At 49.6% G+C, this 18,342-nt stretch overlaps 7 protein-coding genes across 7 annotated transcripts; 3 read left to right on the top strand and 4 right to left on the bottom strand.

The window, feature by feature from the left end:
* Nucleotides 1–18: 18 nt before the first annotated feature.
* On the bottom strand, nt 19–478 carry N7525_008400 (TOM13-domain-containing protein; the record flags this gene model as incomplete). Its single annotated transcript, XM_002567153.2, has 2 exons — nt 19–129; nt 197–478. The coding sequence occupies 2 exons, from the start codon at nt 476–478 to the stop codon at nt 19–21; spliced, it is 393 nt and encodes a 130-aa protein (XP_002567199.2).
* Nucleotides 479–1,142: 664 nt separating this feature from the next.
* N7525_008399 (MFS transporter) lies at nt 1,143–2,955 on the bottom strand (the record flags this gene model as incomplete). Its single annotated transcript, XM_002567154.2, has 4 exons — nt 1,143–1,399; nt 1,459–1,790; nt 1,845–2,448; nt 2,502–2,955. The coding sequence occupies 4 exons, from the start codon at nt 2,953–2,955 to the stop codon at nt 1,143–1,145; spliced, it is 1,647 nt and encodes a 548-aa protein (XP_002567200.2).
* A 2,697-nt stretch (nt 2,956–5,652) lies between these two features.
* Nucleotides 5,653–9,735, top strand: N7525_008398 (phosphoribosylformylglycinamidine synthase; the record flags this gene model as incomplete). The annotated part of the gene is made up of 1 exon (XM_002568833.1): nt 5,653–9,735. One exon carries the CDS (start codon nt 5,653–5,655, stop codon nt 9,733–9,735), a length of 4,083 nt encoding a protein of 1,360 aa, XP_002568879.1.
* Nucleotides 9,736–10,152: 417 nt separating this feature from the next.
* On the top strand, nt 10,153–11,764 carry N7525_008397 (tyrosine--tRNA ligase TYS1; the record flags this gene model as incomplete). The annotated part of the gene is made up of 8 exons (XM_002568832.2): nt 10,153–10,185; nt 10,235–10,444; nt 10,516–10,556; nt 10,624–10,824; nt 10,901–11,030; nt 11,088–11,157; nt 11,213–11,445; nt 11,498–11,764. The coding sequence occupies 8 exons, from the start codon at nt 10,153–10,155 to the stop codon at nt 11,762–11,764; spliced, it is 1,185 nt and encodes a 394-aa protein (XP_002568878.1).
* Nucleotides 11,765–12,042: 278 nt separating this feature from the next.
* Nucleotides 12,043–14,668, bottom strand: N7525_008396 (uncharacterized protein; the record flags this gene model as incomplete). Its single annotated transcript, XM_002568831.1, has 2 exons — nt 12,043–14,529; nt 14,591–14,668. 2 exons carry the CDS (start codon nt 14,666–14,668, stop codon nt 12,043–12,045), a joined length of 2,565 nt encoding a protein of 854 aa, XP_002568877.1.
* A 198-nt stretch (nt 14,669–14,866) lies between these two features.
* On the top strand, nt 14,867–16,239 carry N7525_008395 (glycosyltransferase family 15 protein; the record flags this gene model as incomplete). The annotated part of the gene is made up of 4 exons (XM_002568830.1): nt 14,867–15,008; nt 15,086–15,349; nt 15,406–16,024; nt 16,083–16,239. The coding sequence occupies 4 exons, from the start codon at nt 14,867–14,869 to the stop codon at nt 16,237–16,239; spliced, it is 1,182 nt and encodes a 393-aa protein (XP_002568876.1).
* A 737-nt stretch (nt 16,240–16,976) lies between these two features.
* Nucleotides 16,977–18,000, bottom strand: N7525_008394 (cytochrome c oxidase subunit VI; the record flags this gene model as incomplete). The annotated part of the gene is made up of 4 exons (XM_002568829.2): nt 16,977–17,126; nt 17,206–17,323; nt 17,462–17,507; nt 17,657–18,000. The coding sequence occupies 4 exons, from the start codon at nt 17,998–18,000 to the stop codon at nt 17,008–17,010; spliced, it is 627 nt and encodes a 208-aa protein (XP_002568875.2). The 3' UTR covers nt 16,977–17,007.
* Between the last annotated feature and the right edge of the window lie 342 nt (nt 18,001–18,342).

Below are 18,342 nucleotides of genomic sequence, written 5' to 3'. Positions count from 1 at the left end.
ATTCTCGAATGGATTAAGTTATTCCAGAGAAGCAGTATCCCTCAGTCCAGGGCGTCTCCGCTCCGAAGGAAGCTCCCGCATTTCAACACCCGGGCCCACTGCATGTGAGCGGCGGTGGTTAGGGAAGATCTATATAAATGAAGAGCAGCTAATCAGTCACCAGGATCAACGTGAGCTCATAAAACATTCCGCATACCTTAGTGTTAGACCAGCCAAGTCGGAAAGCAGCCTCGTGTGCGAACAGCTCTCCAAAGCCTAGCATGAGACCATTGACGAAGGGGAGGAAGAGGTTGATAGCTGCTCCACGCAGAAGACCCCAGACACTTGGCGGCTTATATAGCATCATGAGTGAGCTTTCAGTTGATGGCGCCGAAGAGGACATCTCATGGTTCGCGGAGTAGTTTTCTGAGTCGGAGGGGACGGTCATGGCGGAGTCGTAGAGCTCGGCGGGCTCGGCGGAGGCGGCGTCGGAGGCCATTATTAGGATCGGACGAGACCGAGTAGCTGTATTGTATCTTAAATAGGGGTGTCCGTGTTCGTGTTGACCCTTGGTGTTGGGGGGGGGGGGGGGGGGAAGGGCAAAGTATTAGAGGCTAAAGTTGATATGATGGTCCTGATGAGCTCGCCGGGCATCATCTAGATTATGTCAGCAGATTGTATCCTCCCGAGGTCGAGTGTTTACCTACTCTCTAACCGGAAGCCAATTTCAGAACCGCAACTTACCTTCACATCTATTTGACGTCAATGCCTGTGAACTGGGCTCGTGTTAGCGACAGCGAACTTTCTAGCAGAGAGTTTGATGGCTGTTTAGGCTCCATACATCAGGGGTTCACTAACATATCCAACCGTCCTGCTTGCTAGTTTAAACCGATTTCGGTCCACTCAAAAAGTACATATATTCATGATATTATGTGCGTTAAACAAATTTTGTATTAAGAATCTATCAATATAGTAAAAGTTCGTTCTATTATATATTCAATGGATATCAGAAGACGCCGTGCCAATGTCATCCATGTTCTTTTCCACATCAGTCATACCAGAGCAAGTGTTTCCACAAAGCTGCACAAGCTGAAAAAATTGAAAAAATTGAAAAAATTACCTCCTCTTTCTAGAAATTCCCCGGCATCAAGTTTGGCAACAATTTATGCCTTGATGGCGTTCTCCTCATCGTCACTGAAGGCGAATTTCGAGAAACGACGAATGGACTCTCCCTTGAAGTAGAACACATAGGGAATGGCGCAACAGGCCAAGCCGATAAATGCAAGAAGCGTGCTGGCCCACTGGTCACCCAGACGTTCGTACATTTGCTCCGTGAACAGGACGGTGCAGGCACCCCAGATAGAACGGATGAAGGTCTTGGCTGCGAGAGCAGATGCTGCTTGATGCTGGTAGGTATCAACTGAAAAGATAGTTAGCAGTGACACAAATCAAGAACGATTTCGTGATTTTTGCACATACCAAGGTAGTTGTTGGCAGAGTTATAGAGCAGGATGACGCCGACTCCAATAAGGAAGCCTCCCATCGCTGGTCCCATCCAGTGAAGATCGGGGTAGGAGGTCCAGGCGAAGACAAAAAGACCAGAAGGGATGCACCAGCAAGCCCACATCATGGGAATCAGGCGTTTTTCAGCTGGAGGCTTGCCACCGTATGCCACAGAGACCTTGAGGTAGTGATTGTTGACAAAAGGAGCACAGCATGCGCTGAAGATCACACCAATGGCCAGAGGGATGAACATGAGACCGGTATTAGACGCGCTCCATCCTTTGCCGCCCATGTAAACAATCGGGTAGCTAAAAGTATCATTAGTATCTAGCCCGTGTTGACAAGAGAGGTTGACGACTTACGCAACGAAGAACATGTACAGCAAGCCATAGATGACCGACATGTATAGAGAAATGAATAAGACGATGGGCTCGAGGAACAGAAGCTGGAAGGGGCGGAAGAGGAAGATGCGCAGCTTCTCGCCCATGGGACGAGCATCGAGCTCGGTTTCAGTGGTATACTTAGGGTCATCCTCAGCCTTGCGAAGTTTCTGGGCTCGCTTCTTCAGCAAAATTGGCGCAAAAGTCTCGGGGACAGTGAATGTGATCATGACCCAGGCGACAAAGGCCAGAATAAGCTGGATCCAGTATAGCCAGCGCCAACCGCAATTGTCAGCCAGGTAGCCACCAACAAGTGGGCCAATGGCCGGACCAATGAAGGGAGCAGCGCTGAATGCTGCCATCGGAACACCACGCTCTTCACTCTTCCACAAATCAGCCAGAGTACCACCGACCAGAGTCATGGGGGCACTGAAAGCGATTCCGTCGATCAAACGGCAGACAATGAGAGTTCCAATGTTCTTTGAAACGGCACACGGGATGACGAAAATAACAGCGAGTGCAAGGGTCAGAGCGTAGACAGGCCGACGCCCGACGATCTCTGACATCGGAGCAAAGACCATGGGTCCTGAAATAGGGTTAGAGCTTATACAAATCATATCACTTTTGTGAATTACGCACCTAGACCGAATCCAATAACGAAAACCGTGATAACAACCAAGCTGGCTTCACGACCGATACCGAATTCCTCGATGGGTCCCTCAACATCGGCTGTAATGACACTACTGCAAAAGGCGACAACAAAGCAGGTGAATGCAACCACCATGGTACAGTACCACTTAAAGGCCTTCGACCAGTTCTTGGGGTTCTCGGGATCGTCGATGGTGAAAGTCACCATCTTCCAATCTTCGGTCTTCCCAGTAACATTGGACTTGATCGGCTTGATGATTTCACCTGTCCTCGTCTCGGTGATGTATTCACGTAAATCGGCGCCATCATTGACTTCGCGGACTGGTAGGTCGAGGTAATCATCAGGTACGGGTCCATAGTTGTTAGTCCCGAGGGAGGTTGTCCGGATGGCCTCCATTGGGGTGGTGGCATCTGTGTGGGCCTGGTCTGACCGTGGAGCCTCCATGTTGAAATATATCAGACTGGTAATGGGGCTACACCCAGACAAGAGTATGAAGTGTCGTAATTATAGGTGCAAAGTGTTGTAGTGGGTAGCAACGTGTGGTCATACAACATGACTGTTTTGGAACCCCTGGGGTAGCGTTCTTTTATAGATCATCTTCAGTAAAATTCGGCACCGAGTTTTCAACGAGCGGGTCAATAAAAAAAAAAAACGAGGAAGGCAACAGGAACCGTCCATGAATGAAGATGCTCATACATCTTTCCTACAGCGGAACCTTTGATATCGGCCCGCAGATGGATTGCCTGATAGAGAATAGTGGCGCTAGCCTTATCAGGTAATATGCTACGATAACCCCTTGGCTTTATCGCTTGATTCTGTTGTGTTGTAGATGCCTCATTTTCCTCTGGGAAAGATTAAAACAAAAAAGCTCTTGCTAAATTTTTCCATTAGCTATCAAGTCTCTAGAAATTAATCAGTACATGTATGTAACTCTACTCATTGAGACATTGGTAAATGGATCCCCAGGACTGCTACTCCCCTCACACTCGAGGGTGTGCTAACTATCTCATATGTCGATCAATAATATTGTTAATGAGCAGTTGAGCAGCTGAGCACTTTGTAGCCCGAGAACTTCAATGCTTCTTTTGTGTACTTAATGTTCCTATCTTCTTCAAGGGTACTTTCCCGAGTTCCAGCTTGGCATCACCCGAAAGCGGGTCTGGCTGTGACCACCGCGCATCGTGAGAAGTTCAATTAAGGAGATAGCAATATATAGAGTTAGAAGATAAAAAGATATCGAAGACATGTGTGTGTATCTAATAGTCGTATCTACTAGTGAAGAGACGATCTCGGAAACAACGCTGAACTTGTTTAGATCAGCTCAGCCTGGGGGTTTTACAGTGTCACATGAATATGTATACAACATATAGGTCTCCTTCCAGTGACACGGTGGGCCTGTCAAGGGTCAAATATTAAACAAGATCATCTTTTTGCTTCCACCGCAACCCTGTATACGGAGTAAAACGGAACATATTACCAGATTTGGAAATTAAAGTGGATTTCCATATTGGGAATTAAAACCTCCGCCACCACAGCATCTTTCGTATTGTTCTAGACTCTTCGCATCAGACCTGGGCTTCTCAGTCCACGAATGGTAGCACTTCCCAACGGTTGTAGGTCGTATCTAACATGCATCTATGAGGTTAGATATCTTTTCTAGATGTTGTCCATACTTATCAAAGATACATACAGCATTCAAATCCTATTTCCCCAGAATTAGTGGAACTATGGCTTTCCCGGCTCGGTTAGAATGTTCGAGTATTGCTTAGAGAATGTTCACCTCTTGACGTAGGTTTTACCCTGTGGCTATAAAATGTTCTGTTGGTCTCTTGCGATCTCCTGTACTCTGTACTAGTATGAAGTACTTAGGTATAACATATGGATTACAAATGTTAGATATCATCATACTCCCAATGTAGCTATGTAGTGCAATTGTCCCATTGCTGTTATTCACAAAATGTGTCTTTTAGAAGAGTGTTCAGTATGTATAGCATGTACAAAACACGTTTGCAATCATAGAATATCCATATACTGCATTTGACATGTCCATTTCGGACTGATGTAAACCCTAGCTGTGTTTGAAGATCACGGATATCGCCATGATACAAGTGCCTGGGACGCAGAGAACGGCATGGCACCGAATCGGTATTAGTTACGCTGGCATCTTGTGCAAGCCCTTTCGCCCTGCAGCCATACAGGCAGCTTTCAATCTCCGGTCAGTTATACTTGGGAGTCACTTTTTCATCAATTCTTCAAGTTGAGATATTAGCACCTTTCAGATACATAACTCTAATGTTTTCATAAATATATGGCCCTTCCCCCTCGACATTCGCTGAGGACTTGGTTGGATACCAGAAGCATGAGATTCACCCTCTCACCATTATGTTGGCCTCTAACGCGGACGACACCGAATTGTTCATAACCTAGGGTCTGAGGGCTTTACCGCCATCTAGTTCGGCAAGGACAATTTGGACAAATTAAACGCCTTGGGGTATCTTCAGGTCAAGCATTGCACATGGAGTCTTGTGTTATACAGTTCTCTGTGAGCAATCCACAACTCTGAAGCAGATTATTAGACATAGTACAATGAAGAATATGCGAGGGAGGTTGATATAACGAACCCAGGCCGCCTCTAGTGTGGAGATCTAATAAGGTATCTCCGTTCGTTTTATGTTTGTCTTGTACTAAGGGGATTCTCTGGGCCGATGTTGTTGACTCAGTGCCCCACAATGTCCTCCATTCGATCCCTTCACTCTCATTTCAATACTGCCAAATCAGATGGAAGAGCTTAGCAATGTTACATTTTATATATCGTCGGTTTCCTTCAAAAAAATACGTCAATGGATCTATCAGTGTATAAGAAAACGAAAAGAATTGAAGAATTTGTTGGTGTCAAACTTTAAATCCGTTATCGGCACGTGATTCAGGATGATAAGCCGCATCAGGCTTAGGGCGGGGGAAACTCATTTCTCTGACAAAAAAAAGCGGCGATAGAGTCATCGCCGGTCTCTTCTAGCGATCTTCTCAAGTCCACTTGAGAGAGGCACTCGAGCCACTCAATCTCCTTAAATACCAGGAGAACCAATTCCTATCTCCTGTGTCATACTTGACTCATTGGGAGAATTCTCAAATTGCTTCACGATGACTTCTACCGATACTTACCTGGCCATCCCAGGTTCCGTTGCCTTTTCTCGCTCCCGGGGGCATGCTATTGCTACCAGCATCGGTGTCCAAGACATTCGAGCCCAGTGGATTCACTATGTGCATGCCACCCAGCCTTTGGACGAGCCCCAGCGTGCGGTACTCGAACAATTGCTTCAGTACGGCGACATCACAGACATCCCTCCTACTTTCGAATCCACCGACGGTCAATTCGATACTTTTTACATTTTCCCCCGAACCGGTACTGTCTCGCCATGGAGCTCCCAAGCAACGGGCATTTCGCACGTCTGTGGCCTGCAGAAGTACGTCAAGCGGATCGAACGGGGTATGAAGATTTCGTGTCTCCGTAACAGTGCCGATGACTACAAGCCGGAATACATGGACACGCTTCATGATCGGATGACTCAGATCATTAGCAAGGATGAGCCCGAGCTAAGCCTTATGTTCTCCGAGCACGCTCCCCAGCCCCTCAAGACCATCTCCCTCCAAGGCGGTACCAAGTCACCCAAAGAAATCCTCCAGGAGGCAAACACGGAGCTCGGCTTGGCCCTTGATGATACAGAGATAGATTATCTGGCTGAGGCCTATGGTCCGAATGGCGCAATTGCCCGTGACCCTACTGATGTCGAGCTTTTCATGTTCGCTCAGGTCAACTCGGAGCATTGCCGACACAAGCAGTTCAATGCTTCCTGGGTGATTGATGGCAAGCCCATGCCAAACAGTCTGTTTGCCATGATTCGCAACACACACAAGAAGCATCCTGAGCACACCGTCAGCGCTTACAGTGACAATGCCGCCGTTCTGGAGGGCCCCGAGGCCGCGTTCTGGGCCCCCGATCCGACAACCGGACAGTGGATGCACACCAAGGAAGTTGTGCACTTCCTGGCCAAGGTTGAGACCCACAACCACCCCACTGCCGTTTCACCTTACCCTGGTGCGGCTACAGGATCCGGCGGAGAAATCCGTGATGAGGGTGCTGTCGGTCGTGGCTCGCGCCCTAAGGCCGGTCTCGCCGGCTACTGTGTGTCAGACCTTTTGATTCCTGAGTTGAGGCAGCCATGGGAGCTCGAGGTCGGCAAGCCAAACCACATTGCCAGCAGTTTGGATATCATGTTGGAGGCACCTATTGGTAGCGCTGCTTTCAACAACGAGTTCGGCCGTCCCTGCATTGGTGGATACTTCCGCACTCTGCTCACCGAGATTGATGTGGGCAACGGCGAAAAGGAAGTGCGAGGATACCACAAGCCCATCATGATCGCTGGTGGTGTTGGAACTGTTCGCCCCCAACACGCTATCAAACACCCAGATGTTGTCAAGCCTGGTGCTTTCCTTGTCGTTCTTGGTGGTCCGGCCATGCTTATTGGTCTGGGAGGAGGTGCTGCCTCCAGTATCGCTTCTGGTGAAGGATCCGCGGAGCTCGACTTTGCCAGTGTTCAGAGAGGAAATGCCGAAGTCCAACGGAGAGCGCAGGAGGTTATCAACGCCTGCGTGGCCATGGGAGACAACAACCCCATCAAGTTCATCCACGATGTCGGTGCCGGTGGCTTGTCCAACGCCCTTCCTGAACTGATCCATGACTCCGGCTTGGGAGCTACGTTCGAGCTTCGTGAGATCGATAATGCAGACCGTAGCATGAGCCCCATGCAAATTTGGTGCTGTGAAGCCCAGGAGCGGTATGTCATGGCCGTTGGCGAGGAGAGCATGAACAAGTTCACTGCTATCGCTCACCGTGAGCGTTGTGGCTTCTCCGTTGTCGGTCGTGGCGGCGGTTCGTCAGAGGAGGAAAAAAGACTCATTCTGCTTGATCGAGAGTCCAAGGAGTACCCAGCCCCGATTGACCTTCCTTTGTCTGTGCTGTTCGGAAAGACTCCCCGCATGACCCGAACTGTCGATTCGCGCAAGCTGAAGCTGCCCGCCGTGGACTCTAGCCTCACCAAGTATCTTCCCTCTCTCACCTCGAAGACGGAGATTGTCGGCGAGGCTGTCAACAGAGTTCTGTCTCTGCCTGCAGTCGGCTCTAAGTCTTTCTTGATCACCATCGGCGACCGCACTGTCGGTGGCCTGACAGCCCGTGACCAGATGGTTGGCAAGTGGCAGACACCCGTGTCGGATGTTTCAGTTACTGCCACCTCCTTGGCCCTAGGTATGAAGACCGGTGAAGCCTTCGCCATGGGTGAAAAGCCTACTCTGGCTCTCATTTCCTCTGGTTCATCTGCTCGTATGGCTGTTGCTGAGTCGCTCATGAACCTGGCTGCTTCCGATCTTGTGGATCGTCTCAGCCAAGTGAAGCTCTCAGCCAACTGGATGTCTGCCGGTAGCCACCCTGGAGAGGGCGCTGCTATCTATGAAGCCGTGGAGGCTGTTGGTCTGGACTTGTGTCCTAAGCTTGGCATCAGTATTCCCGTCGGCAAGGACTCTATGTCCATGAAGATGAAGTGGAAGGATGAGGCCTCGAATGAGGCCAAGGAGGTTACTGCTCCCATGTCCTGTGTCATCTCTGCCTTCGCGCCGGTTGGCGATTTCACCAAAACCTGGACCCCGGCTCTTCGTAGCTTCGAAGAAGTTGGTGAGACTGTCCTCATGTTTGTGGACCTTTCCTTCGGTCGTAAGACGCTTGGTGGATCGGCTCTTGCTCAGGTCTTCAATGAAGTCGGTTCCGAGTGCCCTGACGTTCGCGACGTCGATCTCTTCCGAGACTTCTTTGATGCTACGCAGCAACTTCAAGAAGCCGGAATTGTTTTGGCTTACCACGATCGCTCCGATGGTGGTCTTCTGACTACTCTTGCTGAGATGATGTTCGCCGGTCGCTGCGGTGTCGAGATCATGCTCGATAGCATCTGTGCCTCTTTCAACACCAAGGATGTCATTGAAACCCTCTTCACCGAAGAGCTTGGTGCTGTCTTCCAGGTCCGTAAGGAGCACGAGATCCAGTTCCGCTCATGCTTCGCCACTTGCGGTCCTCCTCCAGGTCTGATCCACAGGATCGGACGTGTCTCTGAACAGCCCAAGCAGAATCTTGCTATCTACCACAAGGCCTCTTTGATCTACCGCAACACCCGTTCCAGCCTCCAGCAGACCTGGGCCAAGACTTCCTACCACATGCAGAAGATTCGTGACAATGCCGACTGCGCGGAGCAGGAGTATGCCAACATCCTTGACGACGCCAACCCCGGTCTCTCTTGGAACCCTACCTTCGATCCGAAGGACAAGGCCTTGCCCATGATGGCTAGCCTTTCCCAATACTCTCCCTTCGCCAACAAGCCCCGCGTTGCCATCCTTCGTGAGCAGGGTGTCAACAGTCAAGCTGAGATGGCCTTTGCCTTCAACACCGCTGGTTTCTCTGCCGTCGATGTTCACATGACCGATATTATTTCCGGTCGTGTGTCTCTCTCCACCTTCGCTGGTCTTGCTGCCTGCGGTGGCTTTTCGTACGGTGACGTCTTGGGTGCCGGTCAGGGCTGGGCCAAGTCCGTTCTGCTGCATGAGAACACCCGCAAGGAGTTCCAGGAGTTCTTCGAGCGTCCGGATACTTTTGCCCTGGGTGTCTGCAACGGTTGCCAGTTCCTGTCCCGTGTCAAGGAGCTGATCCCTGGTGCGGGTTACTGGCCCAGCTTCGAGCGCAACGCCAGTGAGCAGTACGAAGGTCGTGTCTGCATGGCCCGCATCTCCGACCCCGACCCATCCCGCCCCAGCGTCTTTTTCCACGGCATGGACGGCACTTCGCTCCCTATTGCCGTTGCTCACGGCGAGGGTCGTGCCTCCTTCGCCAACTCCCAGGGCGTCTCAGCTTCCGACTTCGTTCGCGAAGGTCTTGCCCCCGTCCGATTCGTGGACAATTCCACTCTCAAGCCCACCATGAAGTACCCCTTCAACCCTAACGGCAGTCCCGAGGGTATTGCCGGTGTACGCAGCCCCGACGGTCGTGTCCTTGCCATCATGCCTCACCCTGAGCGTACTGTCCTGAACGGTATTGCCAGCTGGTTGCCTCCGAATGCCGAGTCCTGGGGCGAGATTGGCCCTTGGGGACGTGTCTTCTACAGCGCCAGACGCTGGGTTGGTTAGAAATTTTTAGTTCTTATTTACGAAGCTTTTCCTTTAAAGCCTTTTTTTTTTTTTTTTCCTTACTTGTTCCGAGTTCTTGTCCATATTCTCTGTCATACTGGAGTTTAAAAAGAAAGAACATGCCAAAATGACCTCTCAAATCAGTATATAGCAAAATTGATCAATAATATTTCCATATGAACATACAACATAGATCCAATGCAATCATATCCACAAAACATAGATAGTAGAACGGAAGGATTCCGAGACTCGGAAGGAATGGAGATTAGCGGAGATAGAGGGGCATCTGAGTCATCCCACCTTTTGCTTTTTGCCGAGATCTCCTTTGGACAACTCTCCAGGTCTCCTGTGCTTTGACTTCGTGGTTTTTACGCTCTTTCTTTCTATTTCTCTCTTTCTCCTGCTTTTCAGCCCGTCATGGATTCCGCGGCGCAAACAAAATTCGATCTAGTGAGACCCCGCGCAACCTCTTCTTACCGCAAATACTAACTTGTTACAGATCAACTCGAACCTCGCAGAATTTCTAAACCCAGAGATAATCCAGGACATTCTGAAGGAAGGACGCGCTCCTAGGATCTACTGGGGTACAGCGACGACCGGTCGCCCTCATATTGGTTACTTTGTGCCAGCGCTGAAGATTGCCCAGCTGCTACTTGCAGACTGTGATGTCGTTATACTCCTGGCTGATGTCCACGCCTTCCTCGACAACGTAAGCGCATACCTTATGGAGTAATTGACTCGTTTATGTCCTGATCTAACCAACCCTCTTGAGGTAAACAGTTAAAGGCGCCACTCGAGCTTGTGGAGAATCGCGCGATTTAGTCAGTGCATACCTTTTCGAATGACTCGTTCAGATCCCGATCTAACCAAACCGCTTGAGATAAACAGTTACCGAAACGTTATCACCGCTATTCTCCAGGCCGTCGGGGTTCCTACTGAAAAGCTCACCTTCGTGCTCGGCAGCTCGTACCAGAAGAGTCCCGAGTATGTATTTGATGTGTACAAATTGTCTTCTCTGATCTCCGAAGGTCAGGCCAAGAAGGCAGGGGCAGAAGTGGTAAAGCAGACAATGAATGCTCCGTTGAGTGGGTATGGATATCTGATCACTCTGGGGCTATACACTCTCGGCCTATATGGGTTGCGTAAGATACTAACCGTCCGCCAGACTATTGTACCCAGTTCTCCAGGTTCTGGATGAACAACATTTGAATTGTGATGCTCAGCTCGGAGGAGTAGATCAGAGGAAGCTCTTTACCGCTGCGACAGAATGGCTCCCCAAACTTGGATACCGTGTTGTAAGTTCCCATCCTACAATGTTAACTATCGGCGATCAGAAGCTTACCTACGTCTAGCGCGCCCATCTTCTCAACCCTATGATGGCCTCATTATCCTCCGGCAAGATGAGCTCTAGTGATAACCCAGGTATCTACAACCCCCCTCTCTTACTAAAGTTATTAGAATTCTAACCCCCGATCAGATAGTAAGATCGACCTACTCGACCCTGCCGAGGCCATCTCAAAGAAGATTCGGAAGGCAGAGTGTATCCCTAAGGTCGTTGAAGACAACGGTGTTATTTCATTGGTCGAACACATTCTATTGCCCGCAGCGGTCCTCAAGGGCCATGGAGAATTCCGCGTCGAGCGTAAGGACGCTGAGCCTCTGGTCTTCACTGATATGAAGCAGCTACACGACGCTTACAGAGCTGATATTGTATGTATACCTATCTTGAAACCCCTTATATCATTGGCTAACGACGTTATAGTTGACTCCACAACTGCTTAAGCCTGCTGTCTCGGCCGGTATGGTCGACCTTATGGCCCCTATCCAGGCGGCCTACGCAGCCTCCGCTGAATGGCAGGAGGTTACATTGAAGGCTTACCCGCCTCCAGTTGTGCACAAGAAGGTAAAGAAGGTTAAGGACAGAGGTTCTCGCTTCCCGGGCGCCAAGCAAGAAGAGACAGCAGCCCAGCCTTCGGAGCAAGAGGCCGCCCAACCTTCAGAGCAACTGGCTTTTCGCGCAAAAGAATAGAGCGCCGATCAGACATCAGGCTCCAATCCGACGGGGTTAAAATCCATAGATCTTTACAGTCCCGGACCAAAAATGATTGGTTGGCTGTTTGAGTTTGAGACAGAAATTTATGTATGTAGTCGAAAAAGCCATTATTGCATCTTCCACTACCTAGTGTCAGTTCTAAGCTATTAAGTTATCCCAATTGTTAAGCTACGTCAATTCTTCAATTCTTGAGCTATGTAACGCCAACGCCCGCTGGAACTAAAGGGTATTTGTATCGTGTATCAAAGCCTGCGCTAATTCCGTCTCCATTCGAGCCTGTCGGCAAGGATATCCCAACTTTGAAGTCCATCTGCACGAGCTAAATTTTTCAAGCCATCTGTTACAAAAGTTATTAGATGATTGAACTGGTTGTTGACCGTTTCCAGCTGCTGGCTGTAGGTCGAGTCATGAAATGAAACCGTGAGTGTGTGTTCATGGTTCACATTATCGTCATCATCATCGGAGTCGAACTCGTTTTCGGACTCTTTCTTTGTGTGGGGGTTCTCCATATGTTGTTCTTCGTCGCCGAGCAAGTGCGCGGCTTGTAGATCTGCGAAATGAACGCACAAATCTAGGAAATTGATAATTGCGTCATGGATATGTGATAGATCTTTAGAGAGGAGGCACTGTGCTTCCAAAGACGACATGCAAGATTGGTGGGCGGATATCATGGCATCAACGTCTTGTGCGCCAGATAAATCTTTGTGTAGAGATCGGGTTGCGGTGGATATTACGAGATAGGTCAGATGGCCGTAGATGAAATCAAGGACCCAGAGCATGTTGTGATGTAAAGCGTGCAACAATGTGTTGTCAGGTGTGGTATTGCGGGCGTCGCGCACACGCTGTTTCACAATGGCATATTTAGCGCGTCTGATTTGCATCAGGAAGGTCGAGATCCGTTGGTAGGTGTGTATTGCGTCCTCGGTGATTATGTTTGCAATAGGCCACGGGAGGCCATAATCGATCGTTACCGCATCGAGAATCCCTACTGTTCGCTGACCATTCTGAGAAACCCGCATCTGAGTACTATCTGGCCGCACAAGCACCCTTGACGTGTCAATGACGGACACTGAACTGAAAGCCGTCCTTGTTATCTCAGTGAGCAAGAACCTGTCGTCCCACGACCGACCCCGATCGATCAACTCAAAGAGTTTGGCGTCAATAATGCTGATGGCGCTCATATCTTTGGCGAGATAGATATGATGAAGAGCGTCAAGGGAGCTCCATAATCCGCATTGTTGGTCGAGCTCCGTTCGTAATAGGCTAGAACTGAGTGAATGGTCCACGTCCACAAGCTTTTCAAAGGCAGACTCTACTAATGCGGGGAAAGGAAGTAATTGTGGAGAGGAATAGAGGTCCTCGAATCTCATGGCCTCAATGTCCGGTAGGGCATTTAGATGGCGCAGAAATACCATGCTCTTTCCCGCCGTGAAAACTTTCTGGACACTGGTCTCGAGAAACTGAGGGATCCTCTGCTGCCTGTGGCCCGTATCAAGTATAAACCAGTCATGCCAAAGAGTTCGTAGATCCCCGTTCTCACGATTGGTTCGCACGAAGAAAGTGCTGTCCGAAACATCGACCTGACCTGTTTCCATCCAGTGTCGGATCGAGCTTGCATATGTTTTGAAACACATAAAGAATAGCTCTGCTAGGCGCTGAGACGAACTTTCGTCGCCAAGGGCTTCCAGCATGCATATTAAATCGTATAACGAATCAAGACAGCACATTGGTTGATCAGTCGGGTCTTTGCGTAGCTTGGCAATCATTTCTGCGAGCAATACTAGCTCGTGAGAGTGTTGACGGACGTCAACAAGAAGCTGGATGAGACTGATAGTTGATCCCGCGGAAAGGTATTTGCATTGAACTTGAGATAAGACTTTATCAAATTCAAGAAGACGATCTTCTAAACCCCGGCAAAATGTTTGCATATATGGAATTGTCTGTGGGAGCTTAGTGAAAGACCGTACATCGTTAAGTTTGGCGCCTATCTCGCTGAAACACTGTAAAAGAGATGCCAGGGCTTCGCTGGATGAATGTTCGAGTGCGTATCTTCGATCCACCCCAAAATCATCGTCCAGACGTACGTAAATGGAGGTCGGAAGACCCTGAAGCATAAAGATAGTCTCTCTAGCAAGTTGGGATTCTGTGATAAGTCGCGAGGTGGTTGCCGAAGAGTGATTTTCGGCTCTCCAGAATTGAGCCTTTTCTAAAGAGGCAATAAGATCCCCATTCTCTGCTGGCACAAAAGCGTCATCTGGGATAATGTACTCTTCATCCACCGTTGTGGCGGACTGAGGCCTGTGCTTTGGAAGAAATACATCACTGACCACGGATGAAAAGTCGTCATCTGATGAGTCGCCAGCAAAGTCTACCTGTTCCCAGATTTCTTCGTCACTGAATGCCGTCCCATCTGCTCTAAGGTCTGACCAAGAAAGAGTCTCTTTTGCTTCTGGTGCCTTGGCCCGTTCCTCCGGAGGTTTGACCGTAGACAAAAGAGCGGGGCGATCTGAGAGTTGCAGTAAGAGACTCAGGATCTCTGGGAGCCAGGAGTTTCGATTGCTCTCCAACTCTGCAAGGCGAAGGTGAAGTGCTTCGGCAAGCTCATCTCTATTCAAGATCTGAAACTTTTCCTGTAGTCCCTCGAGTTGCTTGGCGACTGCAAACTGGTCGGTGCGCGTATGAGAGCCAGTTCGGAGACCACCTTGTACACGACGCTTCAGACTCTGGACACGCGCAGAGCCCTACGTATATATTAGACACCATGCATGATGAGACGAGAATAATGGAAAACCAATATATTACCTTGTGGTCCGGTGATATCTTAGCAACTGAAGTGATCAAGGCATCGATGAGCGTACTTAGATCAGCCGCGAGAGCCATTTTCAGACATAGGCTCTTATCCAAGATCTAAGATCTAAATCACATCGAGATGTCTCCAGATGTCAAGAAGTGAAGAAACGTAAAGTGAAGAGTGATGTTTTGCTTGGATGACACTAGTCCCGATGAGGTAAGATGGCCACTCTTATGCGCGCCTTTCTCCCTCCGACCATCTCCCCCCTTTAAGCAAACACAACCATCATGGCTATCGCGCGACCGATTCGCATGCTGGGTGCGGCATGCATTCTTCTTTGTCTATTTCTTGTCTTCCAATTACACCAAAGCTCCTCTGAAGAAGGGTCCAAGTTGGCCCATGGCATGAAAAAGGATCCTCTTGTAGATCGTACGTGACCCCAGTTTCTTGCCACGCCTCCTATTACAACCATCGCACCCTAAATGCCATACTAACTACTTTTATAGCAACCGGAGAACCTGTAGGAAACTTATGGCGAGCCGAAGAACATGATTACTCCCCCGATAGCGAACAATCGGCCCGCACCAATGCTGCGCTTATTACCCTCGTCCGCAATGAGGAGCTGGGTCAGCTGCTCTCGACAATGAATGACCTGGAGCGAACATGGAACAAAAAGTTCAACTATCCCTATATCTTCTTCAACGATGTGCCCTTCACCGATGAGTTCAAGCAGAAGACTCAGGCAATGACCAAAGCCAAGTGCCAATATGGTATGCATTCCAGTCGGATTAGAACGAGAGGGAACCATACCTAACTTTAGATACAGAACTTGTACCAAAGGAACACTGGGAAGTCCCGGACTGGATCAATATGGACCTTTTCCACGAGTCCGCAAAGATGTTGGAGGAACAAGACATCCAGTACAGCTCCAAGATCTCCTATCACCAGATGTGTCGCTGGAATAGCGGCATGTTCTACAAACACCCAGCCCTTGCAGGCTACCGCTACTACTGGCGCATCGAGCCCAATGTCAAGTTCTTTTGCGATGTCGACTACGATGTGTTCCGATACATGGAGGATGGCAACAAGACCTACGGCTTTACCATCAACCTCTACGATGCACCACAGAGTATCCCCTCCCTATGGCCCGAGACTCAGCGATTCCTTGCCGCCAACCCGTCGTACCTCAGCGATAACAACATGTGGGAGTGGATTACGGATGACGTGGCTCGTCCGGAGCATACCAAGGGCGCCAATGGATACTCCACCTGCCACTTCTGGTCCAACTTCGAAATTGGCGATCTCGACTTCTTCCGCGGCGAAAAGTACGAGGCCTACTTCCAGCACCTGGATCGCGCCGGTGGGTTCTTCTACGAACGCTGGGGTGATGCTCCCGTCCACTCCCTTGGCATTGGTCTTTTCGCCGATGCCGCCAACGTCCACTGGTAAGTCACATGGCCTTTCTCTCATTTTAGAACCCTCACTCACATGTATCTTCACTAGGTTCCGTGATATCGGGTACAACCACATCCCGTATCTCAACTGCCCCAATTCTCCCAAGTGCTCCGGCTGCAAAGCTGGCCAGTTCTTCCAAGGCGCAGACTTCCTTGCCAAGGAGGATTGCCGACCTACTTACTTCAAGTATGTTGGGACGCACTAGTTATCATGGTGTCTCGTTTGATCTGTTCTCTCGTCTCTTGTCATTCTGGACAGTGCCTCATGACTCGATTCCTTGCATCACCTTGCATACCCCTATGACTATATTACTGAAAATCAGTGGCTTGGTACCCGGCGTTTGAGCGGACACATACCTGTGTGTATTGATGATTTTGTGTTCCCTTTTCTTTCCTATTTTTGGTTTAATTCCCTGTCACGAAATACGTTTTCGGCCATGTTGCTGTCTCCTAGAGAGCTACGGAGGCCTATCTACATTGTACTTATATCGGTTGCGCATGGTCATTGTTGGAGGCTCTGTTTGTTTGTCTGGTGCCCCATGGCCTGCTTTCGCAGGTCATTTTGTGATATATTGGCTATTTAGGAACAAAACCGAGATTCAGACCTGTCTGGATATTCTACCATTTTGAGGAAGTTCCGTAAACTAAGTGTTGGCACATTGATAATTAAGGATTGAGAATTGAGGGTCGAGGACTGAGGACTGGCTTGAGCGGTTGATAATACGACAATGCAAGATGACTGAACAAGATGGAATCAGGATAGATTAAGCACCAACCAAGTAAGGCACAGAAGACCTTTTTCCAGACAACAGCAGCACTAACAACACAAGAGATCTCTAAAGTATGTATACAGTTTTCTCTTCGACCTGACCCAGTCCTCAGCCAGTCAAACAGTGCTGGATAAACAACATGCGAGGGGGGTACTGTTTGTTTGAGAGAAAATTGACGTAAAAGTAGAATGGATGGTGGAAAATTTACGCCTCCTGGGGGTAGAGCTCCTCCCGGAGAGCGACGCCCAGCTCGACGCGCAGACCCTCGAGAGACTCGAGATATTGCTTGTACTGGTCGGGGTTCTCGACCTTGGCCTTGACACCTAATAACGAGATGACGTTAGCTTGGGTTCAGCGACGAAATATACTAGTGCCCAAATATAGGATGTTGTGGAAGCGTACCCTCGAAGACGCGAACAGCGGTGGGGAAGTCGTTAACACGGCGGGCGGCCTTGAGGGCGGCAGTGAGGACCTCGACGGAGGGAACGAGATCGTAAGCGAAGCAGTTGTTCAGGTTGCGCTGTTTGCAAAGAAATACGCATTAGTCAATTGTTGGATTGGTGCGGATATAGGAGCCGCATGTTGAGTAACGGGTGTGGCTGATGCCATGTATCGCATGCCGATCAATATGTCTCGGGTGAAGTCGAGATAGTCATACCTGGAGCTCGAAAACGTCCTGCACACCATCGAATTCCTTCTCGAATCTGCCATTGGGATACACAGTCAGTATGGGACGTCCCTATCATGTCCAGACGATTGCCGATGTTCGTTCCGGGAAGCGTCTAACATGGAGATGCAAGACGCTTCTGTCCGACTCCTCCGGCCTCAATGGCTTGCGATTGGGGTGTCGTACCTGGCAGAGAACTCTTCGTATGTCTCATCCTCGTGGCCGGAGCGGCGAATGGCGGTGGTACCGAAGTTGTGGGCGCGGGCGGCGGCCAGAGTCACTGGGGACTGCATCCGGGACCGGGTCAATTGGGGAGCTCTAAAGAAGCCGGTAGGGCGAACGGCGCGGGTCGCCACGCGGAAGATGGAGAGGGACGACATTTTTAGAAGGGGACCACGGTGGACCGGACAGGAGCAATGGTGAGGGGAGAGGTGTGGATGGGGACGGGAAGGGGAGGTGTGAAGTGCCTCTAGGATTTTGCGGGTGGTGTGGTGTTGACGCCTGAGGCAGCTGTACGGGTGCTGAGTCATCATCCGATCGGCCCCGTTCCAAGTTGTCTTGATCTCTAATGGTGGCCGCTGATTGGTTGGATGGTTGTCACTTTCGAGATGCGTGTCATTGGCCGAGTCTTAAGGTCATGACCGTCGAGTGCAGTCGGTTCATGCGATATCCCATTGTTCTTGAATTCCTTATGTCTATATTGATACGTTTTATATGATAAGGCTAAACATTAGAGAGGTTTTTCCGAAACACCGAAGCCAAACTATCATGGTAATTGGATGTTCAAATATATATTTTCTCTCCAATGGCTACGCAGAGAACTGACTTAGATGATTCTTCGAGAAATTGGCCCCAATTTAATCAAGATGTTA

Source organism: Penicillium rubens (assembly GCF_028828025.1).
Source record: "Penicillium rubens strain IBT 27055 chromosome Unknown utg000003l_segment0_segment0, whole genome shotgun sequence".
Lineage (NCBI taxonomy): Eukaryota > Fungi > Ascomycota > Eurotiomycetes > Eurotiales > Aspergillaceae > Penicillium > Penicillium rubens.
Note: the sequence above shows the minus strand (reverse complement) of the source record. Positions and strands in the feature narration are given on the sequence as shown.